Consider the following 14479-nt stretch of genomic DNA (forward strand, 5'->3'; position numbering starts at 1 on the left):
CTTTTTCTATATAAAAATTTCACAACTTTGTTGAGTTTCAATATTCTGTTATCTTGCTTGGGTTGCACAGTTTAAGAAGTCATCAGTTTTTTGCATATCTAGTGAGTATTGGTAAAGAACCATCAGCTTTTTCTTACAAATAAATGTCCTATCTAGATTTGAGTTTGCTAATTTAGGTTAAATGTTAACACTCTTTTGATTTATGTTGTTCTTTGGGTCCAAATTATAAATTCCTGTTCTCAGACTTCAAATTAGAAATTTAACACTCCGAGAGCATTTTGAAACACATGACCTCTTTTAAATTTAAGATAAAACATTGTTACTTGAACTAATTGAAGGGAATAATAAATTCATTAAAAAAGAGAACTCTCAACTGCTACCACTTAAACACTTTAACACTTTGTATCTGATCCTAATGATTTATGTGTATCCATATCCTGATGTTTTGCTCAGAGACTCATTAGAGTTTGCTGACCTTCATAGACTTTGAATTTTATTTTTAAAAGTGAACTAGTATTACTGGTATGAATCCTTTATCTACTAGTGGTCATAATATTTTAGATTAAAGCTGTTATTTGAAGTAGCGTGCAGGATTCATCTTTGCAAGGCAACAGCTAAATATCAAGACTGAGAAAGGCAACACTGCAATCTTTAGTCCTTTTATATAATACTAATGCTACTATAATGTGTTTATATTTTCTAAAATACTCTGCACAAGGTCAATGTAGTTATATACAAACCAAGACAAGATACCATTGAAATGGCATATGAGAATGTCAGACTGAAACTTAGAAAATTATTCTCAGACTAGTTAACCTTGTTACTGTATTTTATTACTTTTGTTCTTTCCTTCTGGTTGGTTTTCTTTAGACTGGTTGTCTTTAACTCTTGCTTCGGTCTCCCAAGTAGCTCGAATAGAAGTGCATCACCCTGCTCAGCTTTGAAGTTGGCCTCTTCTATGTTTAGGAGCAGCCACAGGGTCAGTTTGCTTGGCTTCAGTGAGTATCGCCATGAAATACTGCCAACAACAATACCGCTCTCTTACCCAAAACAATATCATAAATTAGAAGAGATAAAAATGAGAGCTTCTTAAGGTCAAGCCCTCTTAAACTATTTTTGTTAATGCCAATATTTGCAATTGTATAAATGTTTCAGGAAAGTTGAAAGGATGCTTGCATCGTTTCTGGGTTTTTGGTTGGGACACAAACTCAGGGGATGCAGCTCAATTACACTCTGGGATATTTTTGTTTCTATTGTACTTTGTTGTGTATTTAGACAGAGAGAGGTCTTTGTGTGCACATGTGTATGTCTGTGCTCGTGTGTGTGTACACAATAGTTAAGCAGTAGCTTGAATCAGTGATTATGGTATAAAGTATTTTAAAGATTATATTTTATCAAAACCACAAAGTCAACAAATCACAAATTAAGTTATTCTTTATCCATGATCTTACCTTCACATCTTTGACATTCATCCTTGTCCCCTCCTTCCCCACAAATATGTCATCAATGTCCACCAGGATGTACCTGTCCAAGGACAAACTCAGCCTTTTTCCTGACAAGAAGGAGATGGCGTCTATGAAGATGAGCTTGTGTAGCCAAAAGTTCAAGTTGTTACCAAATAGAACACGCTGGATCCCATCATGAAGCCCCAGATCCTGAATTATTGTGGCATAGAGTGTTTTGCTGGACAAGAAAGGGAGGGGTTTCTCTGTCTGTAACTCCGTTAAAAGCACTGGCTGGTAGGTAGAATGGTTATATTGGAAAATCGTCCAGTCTTCCCCAGGAAGAGGTCCCCTTTCAACCTTTGGGCCTTTGGTAATGTGCAGCAGAGGAGACTGCGGGTTCACAGAGCAGTCCTTCAGAGCTAGATTATTGAATAAGTTCAAAGGAAAACCTTTCAGTTGTGTCGTTGGTGAGCTGTTCTCGTTGGCTTTATGAAAACCAATTATGCTAACACTGTATTCTATACAGTATTTTTCTAAAAGCTCCCGGTTCCATGAGTCCATGCTGACATATTTCAAAATATTTTCATAAATAATCAACGTGTATTTCCCTTTGCCACTATCGGTAAGAGGTGGTATGTCTCCCTTGCCTGGAGCAATGACCATCTGGTACTGAAAACGGCTGGACTCCAAGATTGCTATAATATCTTGACCGAGCTGAGAATACTGACTCTCTACAAAGAGGAGGATCGTGGGGTCGGTTTTGGATGTGTCAATGGGCTTGGCAGTTTTCAGTTCTATGGACCGATAAGGGAGGATTTTGATGTCAGCACATTCTGCTTCGGCGGTAGTTTCAATCAGTGTCATTTCGGGTTTGTAGCCAGAGTACAAGAAGTAGGCAGAAATGAAGATGCTCACCAAGCAAAAAGTAGCTAAAAGAACAATAAGTGTTCGAAAGCTTCTCCGAAACCTCACAATAAGATTCATTTTAAAAATCAGTGCTTTTTGAGTTTTTTTCCGGCTTCTTTCCCTAGGCTGCCATGGAGAACATGTAGTAAGATGTTGCAAATTTTCCTTCCCAAGCATTCATGTAACCATTGCAAATCATGGGAGATTCTCGAAGTGGTCACAAATGAGTCAAATCCTGTAAGCAGTGGACTAGGAAGGCAACAGCATAGACTCTCTGTCCAATACCAAGAAATTCTGCAGAGTCCGTTAAGCATTATCTGAAAAAGAGGAGAAACGTGATAGCTAGAAACAAAAAAGTGTGTTCCTGTTTATGTGTACATGGTTGTTGATATCTATGGAACCCATGAAAGATTACTCTAGTCCTGTTAAAATGACAGTATCCTAATAGTATCTGCTGATAACTTGGGTCTTAATATTAGACACATGGTCTGTCTAGATTGCCATGGCTTCTATAAAACTCTTTGGAAGTCTGTTTTGACTTTGCTCGAATATCCACACATACCAAGACACACTGAGATCAGTTCCCACTAGTTCTCTTGAAGAGAAGCAAAGGAGGAAGAGAAAATTTGATTCTTGATGTTAATACTTTGGTAAGTTTTCTAGTCTGACATATGATAGTGAACTTTTTTTTTGAATGCAAAAATGATGAGATATCAGTTTTAAGTATTAGAACAGTTCCTTCTAATATGCAATAGTGAAAAGAGGAAAAAAAAACATATGGGACTAGAATCTGTCAACCCAAAGAATAATCAAAATTTAAATGTGACATTTATTTAACATCAGTTTGTTCTGAATTAAGATGATAGATGCATATATCACAATGGTACATGCCTGTGCTCTCAGCCAGCTTATATTTTAACTGGAGGACATAACCTTTGCATTCAGCTTTCTCATTTCTCCTTTGTTAATGATAGTGGCTTGTTAAGGTGAAAAGTCTGGCCTTGATGATGTTAAATGAGTCATGTTTGCTATGTCCTGCGTTGGCGCTAAGAGATGTTGTGATGATATTGTGTAGAATGTCAAGCAGATGTAGTCCTGTCTGTTTGCTTCTCTTACCCAGTGCTCTGTCTCTTACACTAGGAAAGGGGCAAAGACAAGGCCGAGTTTGAAGGTAGGGAGATGAACTGTTGTGAGAATATTACTTTGCATGTATATACAGTATTAGATAATATATTACAATATATAATGTAATATTAATACAATACTTACCCAATAAATCATATACCAAGGTCATTTCGATCATTTAAAAACACACTTGGAAATGAGTCATGAAAAATCAAGGAAATTAAGTCCAGGATAATAGAAAGATTATTTGAAAAGTTGTTTCACAAATATAAAAATGTGTAGTATTCCTTCTTAAGGACTGCAAATTGATATGCTAAAATTTAAATTTGACCTTCAGCCAAGCTTCCTGATGACCTGCTAGCATCAAACAGAATCATAAGGGAACTTTTTCTTCTGGCTTTCCTGGCTCATCTGGCACAGAAAACCAGCAAGGCATTCTGCGAATTACTGGTGTGTCTGAAAAGCCAGTATTTCCCAAATCATCCCACCAAGGAAATCAAATAAGGCTTTAGCTCAAATATACTAAATCTGACTTTCACCTGTTTTAAGAAGTTTGTAAACATTAAGAGCATGGCCCATTCTATTCTTCACAGCAATCAAAGCCTTTCCCAAATGTTCAATCCTGACTACAGCCTTACTCCGGTGAGTGAAAAGGAAACTTTTAGGAGTGCCTTCCTAGTCCTGTTTTGGGATTTGGATAACATATATGCTTCTGTGCGTCATTCTTACAATAAGTAATTCTTACAATAGTCCACATAAGTAATTTTAAACCCAATGGGAATACTGCTGTTTCAATGCTAAGAGTTAAAATAGTCATACTAGAGAGGTAACGTGGTTAACTCAAAAGAAGTTGGGAGGTGGAATGAGTCAAAGTTTGCAATCTTTTTGCTAGGTTTAACTTTTGGTAATTCTTAGGGGAAAACACACACTTGCTCCATTTCTGTGTTGCTACATTCCACAGAATTGCATCTGTTGTCAAGAGTATTACTGATAATTTCCTTACATTTTATATTAACAAATGTTATGTACTTAATTAAAACTGTATTGCTTACATAGTTAACCATTTGTTCTAATGCACCAGTATATTTAGCGGTGACTTTTCAAATTTGTAACTATTTTTCAAAGAGATGTTTCCTTTTCCATACATGAAAATGAAAGAAATCTATCAGAGAAATCCTAACAAACTTTACATGCCATAAAGGTAAGCAGCACTTAAAAATAATGTTAGATGTGTGTTTGTGTGTGAGAGTGTCTGTGTGTCTGTGTGTGCATGTGTGTGCATGCATGTATGTGTTTGTGTTTGAGTATGTGTATGTCAGTACAGCTGAGGTTAGCTTTGTGCCGTGTTTGAGACACACTCATTGTTCAAGAGGTCACAAATTATTGAACCCAGTTTTCAGAGAATTATGAATGTAAGTAGTAGTATAGCTCAAGATCAGGTAGTCTGTGATGATTCTGAGTCTGAAAATGACTCCTGTTAACTCAATAAAATTGTAGACTAAACATCTGTAGACATCATTATGAGTTACCTGGAATTCCTATCAGCTTCTAGGCTACAATATGTCCTAATGTTACTTTCAGGAACAGCTATATGTCATAAATCACAACTATTTCCCAAAATGGAAATTCAGAGCAATGAATAGCGTGTTGCATTTAATCAAAATGACAGTGCTTTGGTATTTGGTGATTTTCTGAAAAAAATAATCTTTTCTTTTCCATTCTGGTAAATAACCTGTTGATTATTTCCTTACTTTTATACACTTCACATTTTTTCCATTTTTACTGACATAATATAAATTTATTTTAGTGCCCAGAGTGTATATTTTTACTAGGGGAAACTCTTAAAGTGCCATTTTCAAACATAATGATAACATTACTACTCCAATATTATACAGTACCATCATATTATACTAGGTACATAGCTCTGAGCTCTCAGCTATATTCACACTTCAAAAGATTATGAAGGGAAGTCAGTAAATAGAAGAGTAAATGTCAGGCAATTTCTTTTATCACTATTTCTTGCAGAAACATAAAGTATGTATGTACTATTTTCTTGGATCTTATTTTTGGGGAAACAACATGATTTTTAAAATAGACTGTATTTTTCTGAAAATTTTGTGGCCAATATGTAATTATCTCATTTATTTTAAAACACACGGGCATCAAAAATACTTCCTGCTTACATGAGCATTTGCTCTGTTTGCTGCATGAAGTTTAAAATACAGTAGTAGAAACACCACTTTGTTTCACATTCTAACCATCTAAAAGTCAATTCTTGAAACTTATTCTTAGACTGAAGATTGCATCATTGACTTATATCCTTAAATACTAAATTACCAGTCAAGTCTACGGCACACAGGGGCCAGAATTAACCAGGACTGATGATTTCAGAGTGCTGTGTCTAATTTAAGGGTGCCTACAACCCTGACAGTTCTTGTGGGACCTCCAGACGAGCGTGGGCAGATCTGTGACATCTGCCTGGCTTCCTGAAGACGTAGGAGTGCTGCGGACAGGGGGCATTCAGAATCAAGCAGAGACCAGGCAAAAACTAGACGCAGTCTTGGATTTCCTTCTAGAGTTTCCCCTTTTGTAAGAAGTATGCCACACCTCAACCAATGGCACTTATTAAGAGCCTGTTTGCCTGATATCATGAGCCAAACAATCTTCGTTCTATTGTTTTAATAGCCTTCTACTTTCCTCTCTTCATTATTTATTTCTCTGTCCAAAAGTCTATTTGTTTTTGTTTCTTTTCTTTTCTTGTTTTTTTTAATGCTGGGTGGTTTAAAGCTTATGCTTAGGGATTTAGTATTAAGAGTATAGGCATTAATATAAAAATATACATGGCAAGGTTTACATTCTCTAACAGCCTTTTCTTCTTCCTCCATATTAACAATTTATATGGAAGCCTCAGACGGCTGGAGAATTGCAGTACTGAGGCACACTTCATTGTTTGGGTATAATCTTAGTACTTTTGTGTTGAAGGTGGAATTTTTTTCTTCTTTTCTGTAAAGTGTATTATCCATAAAGATTATATGTAAAACACTTCTACAAATTCTTATGGTTTCTTTTTCCTTAAGAAAATTTGTTTGTTTTTCATACTCTGCAAGCATTTTGAAAACTCAGAATGCCAGAGTAAAATGAAGATTGTTTAACAAACCCTGCTGTGCTTTCCATCATATGTAATTTGTTTTTATGGATTGATTACACAACAAACATAATTTTCAGCTTGCCGTTTTACTTGATGTTATGAGACAGTTAGTGGTAATAAAACAAAAGGAACTAAAAAGGTTTGTCTTGAATCATCAGTTGTATTTTTTCTGAGTCTACTCTTTCAGCTTGCAAGTGTCTCAGCTTGCCTGGATCGCTAAACTATCCACCAACGATTTGCTAAGAAAATAGAGAGTGGTGGTTGAGCTAGTTAAAAATCACATGTGAAAGTGGGTTAGACTCCTTCCCTGAATGTTTCTAAACCTGGGGGTGCAACAAATTTCCCATTTGCTTCCCTGTGCCTGGGGATTATACAGGCCTTCTTGGCCTTCACTTCCATACTTTCTCATCTTTCTCTTCCATACTATTCAAAGCTAGTGGCAATGTTTTGCTATGAATGTAAGTAACACACACTTCTGTGTTCTTTGGTAATGACACGTTGATTTCTTCTTGGTCTCAGGGCTACAAAGACAACCATTGTTCTTGGCTTAATGTCCCTGGCCTGGATTTATTTCAATTTGCAGTTTTATGTAGAATCTCCAACTCAATCATCTTTAACTCTCTACAATTTCTGTTGCATTCACCTCCGTCTGTAATTGAACAAGAACATTAACATTTTTCTTTGCATTTGAACTTAACTTTTTGAAAGAGTTTTGTTGATGTCATTACACTCTGCAATTCTTTTACCTTCTTCTTGGACCGTGCGCAATTATGGAATGAGAGGGGTTATTTGTTCTTTTGCTAGGCACAGTCTTCTGTTATTCTGTTACTCATTGCTAGAATCCAGCGGAGCAAGACCTAATGATCTTACCAAAGCTCATTGCTTTAGTATGTCTCCCCTGTATTTCACAAGGTCAGCCAATTGACAAAATTCACATAGATTGTCATGAATGTAGGGAATGTAATTTACTCAGAGGGAAATCTTCAACACTCCACATATTATCCAGTAATTCTTGCACATACACACACACCTCAGAATCAGTAACAACACATTCCCTTTTCTTTATGTAAAATTCCAACTCAAACGTCATCATGTCTTATGGAGAAAACGATGGAAGAAAAAACCAAACCAGTTTTATCACTGGAAAAAATAGGAAATTTCTGTTTCCATATTTAAATTCATCCTCTTTAGAGAGATGGAAGAGTTTGGTCACCAACACATTATCTCTGTCTTTTACCTTGTGTATTTTTGAATTTTTTGTAAGAATGATATACTGTTATATAAGCACCAGACAGAGCATAGGTAAACAACTTTGAAACAGGAATTAGCTTGATGACTTTGTTTCAAACAATAAAATTCTATAGTCCTATAAGCAGACAGCTTCCTCTACTGACTAACTTTCTTCTAAATCTCTCAGGAATATGCGGTCCCTATATTCTATTTGGAACACCCTCAAACATTTCTTTAACTAGTGTGGGTTTTCCTAATGAAATCATGTGTATATTTTTGTAGTCTACTTTATCGATTGTTTTTCTCTCTGAGTCATATATTTTCCCTTCTTCCAAGCATAATCCAATACTGAATTTTAAAAACAGTAAATCTGAAATAATATTTAAAGAAATCGGTGCTTCATTTTATAATATTTTAAAAGTTTCACTACAACAATAATCAAGTCTATGTTTTAGAAAATTGAACAATGAATCACACCAAATTGTCGCTAAATTATTGTGAGTAGACAATTTTGATGTATGCATTATTCTTGATGAATCTAAATTCGTCAGATGTTATGTATGTATATACATACTTATAAATAACCTTAAGTTGTATTTATCACTAGTCCCTGCCATCTCCAACCAGCTTATTTTTTATGAGTAGCAAGCAAATATACAGTCATTTGTCTGTGCTGATTTCACAGTTTTTCTCAAGATCATGATGGTAACAGGGCATTGTGAAAGCAGAGAAGCAACCTTGTATGGTCTCTAGTTCTCCCCAAGAAGCCCCACAGCAATGGCTTTTGTGAAACATCAGAGTGAGGTCCAGGCAGTAAGAATAGAGAGAGACAGAAAAGCCATGACACCCAGTTTATTGCCCACACGATATCTTTAAGGGACTGACCTCTTTTCTGACAAAAGAAAAGAAGACCCAGGAACATTCAGGCTGTCATTAACAAGATCCTATTTGCATTTTTGTATGCCACCAGAGATCCACAGAGGTTGGAAGTGTATTAATATTGGTGTGACTTCCTTCAGAATTTAGTTTTTATTTAAAAATTCAAAAGGAGATCTAAACTTTCATCTGATTTTAAGTATAGCTATTATCTTAGAAATTATTTTGAGTCTCACTCAGTCTACCATAAATACAATGACATGTACCCTGTCCTTTCTGCTTCAGTCATAAACTCCAGTCTATGTTGTTGTCAAGGGATCATTTTCCACTGAACTTCCCACTCTGTCCTTTGCTTTATATATTGCAGGATTTCAGGAAGGCAAATTAAGTTCTCACTTGGCAGAGCCAGGCTTCATGACACCTATAAACTACCCACATCAACAGAATAGCTTGTGCTCCACACTGTGTTCCTTAGGTTTTAATAAGACAAGAATATTTAAAGCTATTTTGGCAATAAAAACAATGAATTTATAAACATGTACGAGGTTGCATACCATAAGTACATTTTCTTTCCTGACGTATATTACACAAGATAGTGATAGAAATAAATGATGCCCTTAAAACAATATGCAAACTATTAAAATGAAATCATTAGTTTTAGTCCAAGCAATATGCCATAAAAGTATTCTATTAAAGAAGGATAGTCAATACTTTTAACATTTGCTTAGTAGTTTTTTTGTTTAAAAAAAAAGCAATGGCCTGATTATTGATATTTAATATTTATGGGAGGCCTATCACTTTCTGAACAGAAACAAAGGAGGAGTAGAAATGAAGTGAGCAGGGCAAAAGAAGGGGAGGGAATGGAGGAGAGGAGAGAGAAGAAAATGAGGTCAGATGTAAAATAAATAAATTAAAAAGACATTTATTTTTATTAATAAGTATTTATTTCTAAACAATATTGGGGTCTCCTAAATCTCTGAACACAAGAGGGCAATATTCTCTTTCTTTTATTGCATGAATAGGCCAATCACACCTGCTCTCCGTATATGGATTAAAGAAAAGGAAAGCACTAACTAGATGAATCCACAGAGTGAAGGCAACTCCTATTGAGAAGTCTCTGCTGTCGGCATTAGGAGAGATCGGGGAGTCTTAATGCTAAAAACCAATTAGGCCTTCATTTCACACCTAATACATTTTAGTCATTCTAATCTACACCTTGGTAGTGATCAGCTAACTGTGTATCACTTATGCGGCTTTTTGCATCTGAAATTGCACTTGTTTTCACACAGATTTTGTGGTTTTCTTAACACACAACTTGCCTGGACACATAGCTAACTCTTGTGAACTTTCCAGACCTTTATGAATTTCATAAGGGAAGAAAGCTATAATCAAATCTGGATGAAGAGAATTTTCTCGCACATAAATTCCAAATTAAAATTTATCTTATAATTCTTATTTTATTAAGGATATCGCATAAAATGCGTTTTATTTGCTTTGAAATCATTTTTATATTTCTCTGTTATATGAACATGACATATAACAAATTAACAGAAATGAAGTGATTTAAAGTTCTAGGGTCTAATTAAATACGCGATACATAAAATGCTTAAAACAATTTTATTATTTTATTATTCATTTAAGTGTGTGTGTGTGTGTGTGTGTGTGTGTGTGTGCGTGTGCGTGTGTACTTGCACCACAGACATTCATGCACCCTACACTATTGTCTTTAAGTAAAGACCAAAGCACAGCTTTTGGAAGTCATTTCTCTTCTTTCACCCTGTGGGCTTGAAGGATGGATAGAAAGTTCTAGAAAGTTTGGTTGTCAGGGTTGGTGGTACATGTCATTAAGTACTGTTTCATCTAGCTGACCTCCACTTTTAAATAATACATGAAACCTTAAAATTATTTAATAAGGTTAAAATAAATATAAAGTACATACACAAAAATGTGAAAGCTATGATGTAATTTATTATGTCACTCTCTTCTCAGTTATGAGGTAAGAACCTAATGTGAATCAGTTTGAAATTGTGGCTACATTTCTGTTCAGGGTGGTATTATGATTTACTAGTAAATATGCTTTCTTAAACTCTGCTTCTTTGGGTAGCTCTTAGAGCTGCAGTATGATGTGCTTCCACTAAAACTTATTGATTATCTTAGACTCAGGAAAAATACTGCTTCATCTGCACCTGCCTTCCATGTGATTCAATAGATAATGGAACATTAATGACCATAAAATGGACAATCTTGGGTAAAATGGACACAAGTACAAGTATGAGAGACTCATTTTCTCTTCATGCATTGAGCTTATCTTTCAATATACTCTTCCTATAATATTCCTTAAAATTTTAAAGCAAAACATCATAAAAATAAGAAAAGGGTAAACTAAAATAATTCTGTCCTAAGAACACTGTATAGTTTTAGGATGAAGTTCAAATCATTCATTGACTTTAGGCATTGTTGAGTCAAGTATGAATACTGTGAGAAGGAGAGCAAGAGAGGGAGAAGGAGAGGAGAGAGACACAGAGAAAGGAGAGAATTATTGAGATTTCAATATCAAAACTGGTAGGGGAGGCAGGTGATCTGGTTTAGTAATGGAGTGCTTTCCTGGCATGCAGGAGCCCGTCTAGGCTCAACCTTGGACTGCAACCATAAGAGCAAAAAAAAAAAAAAAAAAAAAAACACACACATTTCACTCATTCTTTTGACATATTTTTGTATGAATATATATGAATGAAATATATCTATATCTATCTATCTATCATCTATATGAAAAAGACCTGGACAAAGTAAGATTCTAGAAAACATCAAATAGATAGTTCTGTTGCTGTTATTATATATACTAATACTTAAGTATATTAAATATAAAATTAAAAGAGTTAAATTGCTTTTTAAAGCAAGCATAAACACATATTGACTACAAGTAATATGAAAAAAATGGTGGCTAGGGAATTGGCTCAGCTGGTAAAGTTCTTTTCATGCAAAATTGAATGACTGAGTTTGGGTACCTCAAAGCCTAAACTTGTCATCAGGCAAACCTTGTTACCAATCCTTTACACCTTGCCTTTTGGAATATCTTCTAAAAAATTCGATCTTTTAGAAAGCACCAATTCTCATGTAATAATTTGGATACTAAAGTAGCTATGTGGATGATCCTTCTAATGCTGTACTTCTGTTTGGGGGGGTCTATGGTACATGTTCTTATCTTTTCCCTAATATTGACACTCAGTCCTATGGTCATATGTCACATATTTGTATTAAAATGAATAAACATGTTTCTAATGCTGGTTTATTCTGTTAATGCCATGCATTGTACTACCAAGTCACAATCCCCTATACAGTAGCTTACTTCACTTATCAACCCAACCTTAGCAGTACTGAAAACTCAGAGCACCTATGAGACATTTCCCTTTCATTTTTCATCCTAACTTATGGAATCACACTCTTCACTCTGTACGTTTTGTGCTCAATCATTGTTTTCTCCCCCATTTTACAGTCAAAACCTTTCCTTTGTTGTTAAGTCTTTTTTTCTAAACAATAGCATTGCTCATATTCCACAGTGCTTGTAATTTTGAGGTCAGAAGAATCACCCCAGACTACTTACATTCATGATCCATGCCTTTAGCTCATCCCTTAATTCTAGAATTTATTTATATATTTTGCTAATTTAATCAGCTTCTTCTCAAAGATTATTGTTTAATTTATTTTCCTTCACCTTCAATTCTAGCATGTTTTGCCTTTTGCCACTCTCCTCTGCTGATCATCTGACAGAGAATGTTTCAGACACAAGCATGTCTTCACTACATGTACTTACTCATATTCACATTCGATAGAGTGTCCTTCTTGCTAATGTATCTGATCAAGGTGTGCTGATTTAAGATGCTACTAAGAGATATTAACCCACCCCACTGAGCTGCAGTGATATTTTCCTCCTCCACTAAACTATTCACATGACCATTCCCTTGTTTTTGCCATGTATCACTCACCCCATATTCCATCACTCCATTCCTTTTAATAGTACAACAAATCTCTGGCAGTAGTAGGTTCACTTTCTTTAAAGCCCATTGCAAGTATGCTTAACCTCACTATTTACTTGGATATGGCACTAAGAAACTCCAGGTTGAGAATTATCAGTTATCAATTATTGCTCATTTTTGTAGGAGAGCAGCACTGTGCCCCAGTCATCAATGACCATTCAGTATTGCAGAAGAACAATGGAAACAAACAAAATCCAAAGCTCACCAGAAAGGTACAGTAATTGTGATAATATCTACTGAAAGAACAGACCAAAAGATCAATAGAAGAGAATAGTGAGTTCCTAAACAAACTCTCTGCGGAAAACTGTTCTTTGACAAGGGAACAAAAGCAAATCTATGGAGCAAGGATAGTCTCAAGAAATGGTAATAGAACACGAACATGTGAAGTATTGTGTCCAAGGACAAAAGGCACTTTCCTCAAATTAACTCAAATGGATCATAGATCACTGTAAAACATACTGTACACTTGCCTTTAGGTAGGTGTAAAAAGCAAACCTATAATATGCCTAGAATACAAGATGGGAGAAAAAGCCATATGCCCTCAGTTCTGACAGTGAAGTTAGACCTCAGCATCAGTCTATGAAATAAGGAAGAGGTAAGCTATTTCAATAAAAACTTTTGCTCCGTGGAAGTCACTGTCAAGGATGACAATAAAAGGTACATATTATACGGTATGTATTTTAGAGCAGGGATAACCAATATTAACAACAAATTTCATACAAATAAATTTTAAAATAAACACGTAAAGATGACCAAGACTAAGAGGTACTCCACATCCTATTTATCCTGGGATTACACGTCATAGAAGCAATGAGATACCACAACTCACCACTTTGAGTGATGGTGAGATCTGTCACTCTTCATTTATTATCAAGTCTGATCCCATTACAAAGAATGTCCTTGGGAGAAATTGTATCTTCTGAACAATTTTCTTAAGAATTTAAAACTGCTCTGAAAATGAATTAATTAAAAGAACATATTGCTTCGTGGCATTTTTATGTAAGGTTTTAGTTAGACCTCCCCAAACAACTTTGAATATTTCTAAGTCACAAAACAGAATGACATTCTGAATTTATTTTTTATCTCTTTATTCTGTGTATATGTTTGCACGAAGGTGTGTAAACACAAGCAGTCAGATCACAGGCCAACTTTAGCACACCAGGCTTGGCAGCACATACCCTTATCCACCGTTCCATCTCACTAGTCCCAAAATAGCCTATTGGTTTTCAATTCCTCTGTACTCCAAGCATCCCCATGACATCCGCATGACATCACATCCTTTATTTCTGTTTTCTTTTTTCCCCTTTCACTTCATTCACTTTCTTTATCTGAGACTATTGTACTAACCTGCTAATCTGTGCCTGTCAGAGCACAGAAAGGCTTTTATTTTAAGAAGGAACAAATACAGTGATTGATTTACATTGTTTGCTGGGCAAAAGCACTTACAGCCACCCTGAGAACTAGATTTTGATGCCTCGAACTGAAACAATGGAGGAGAGGAACCTACTGGCACAATTTGTCCTCCCGAATTCACATGAATGTGTCTGTATGCACATGCACACTGGTGATTGCACATGTACACACACGGACACACACACTTATACACCCTGTTACAACAACATCAAAGTAAAATTGAAGTGTCATTAGTTGCTGATTGATTGTACAGAGGGAAAGTATGATTCATGAATCACCCCAATACTTGTAACTTTCCCAGT

The 14479-nt window shown here is 35.5% G+C and overlaps 1 protein-coding gene across 2 annotated transcripts in view; it reads right to left on the minus strand.

Annotated features, from left to right (window-relative positions):
* The window catches only part of Ndst4 (N-deacetylase and N-sulfotransferase 4), a 270125-nt gene that overhangs the window by 243514 nt on the left and 12132 nt on the right, over window positions 1-14479 (minus strand). For both annotated transcript variants that reach the window (XM_041650698.1, XM_041650688.1), the window contains exon 2: window positions 1452-2668. In XM_041650698.1, coding sequence (XP_041506632.1) covers window positions 1452-2528 — 1077 coding nt within the window. In that variant the 5' untranslated portion in view covers window positions 2529-2668. The remainder of the gene's footprint in view (window positions 1-1451; window positions 2669-14479) is intronic.

Source organism: Microtus oregoni, unplaced genomic scaffold (genome assembly GCF_018167655.1).
Source record: "Microtus oregoni isolate MIOR12 unplaced genomic scaffold, Mior012 000000F_ref0000247, whole genome shotgun sequence".
Taxonomy (NCBI): domain Eukaryota; kingdom Metazoa; phylum Chordata; class Mammalia; order Rodentia; family Cricetidae; genus Microtus; species Microtus oregoni.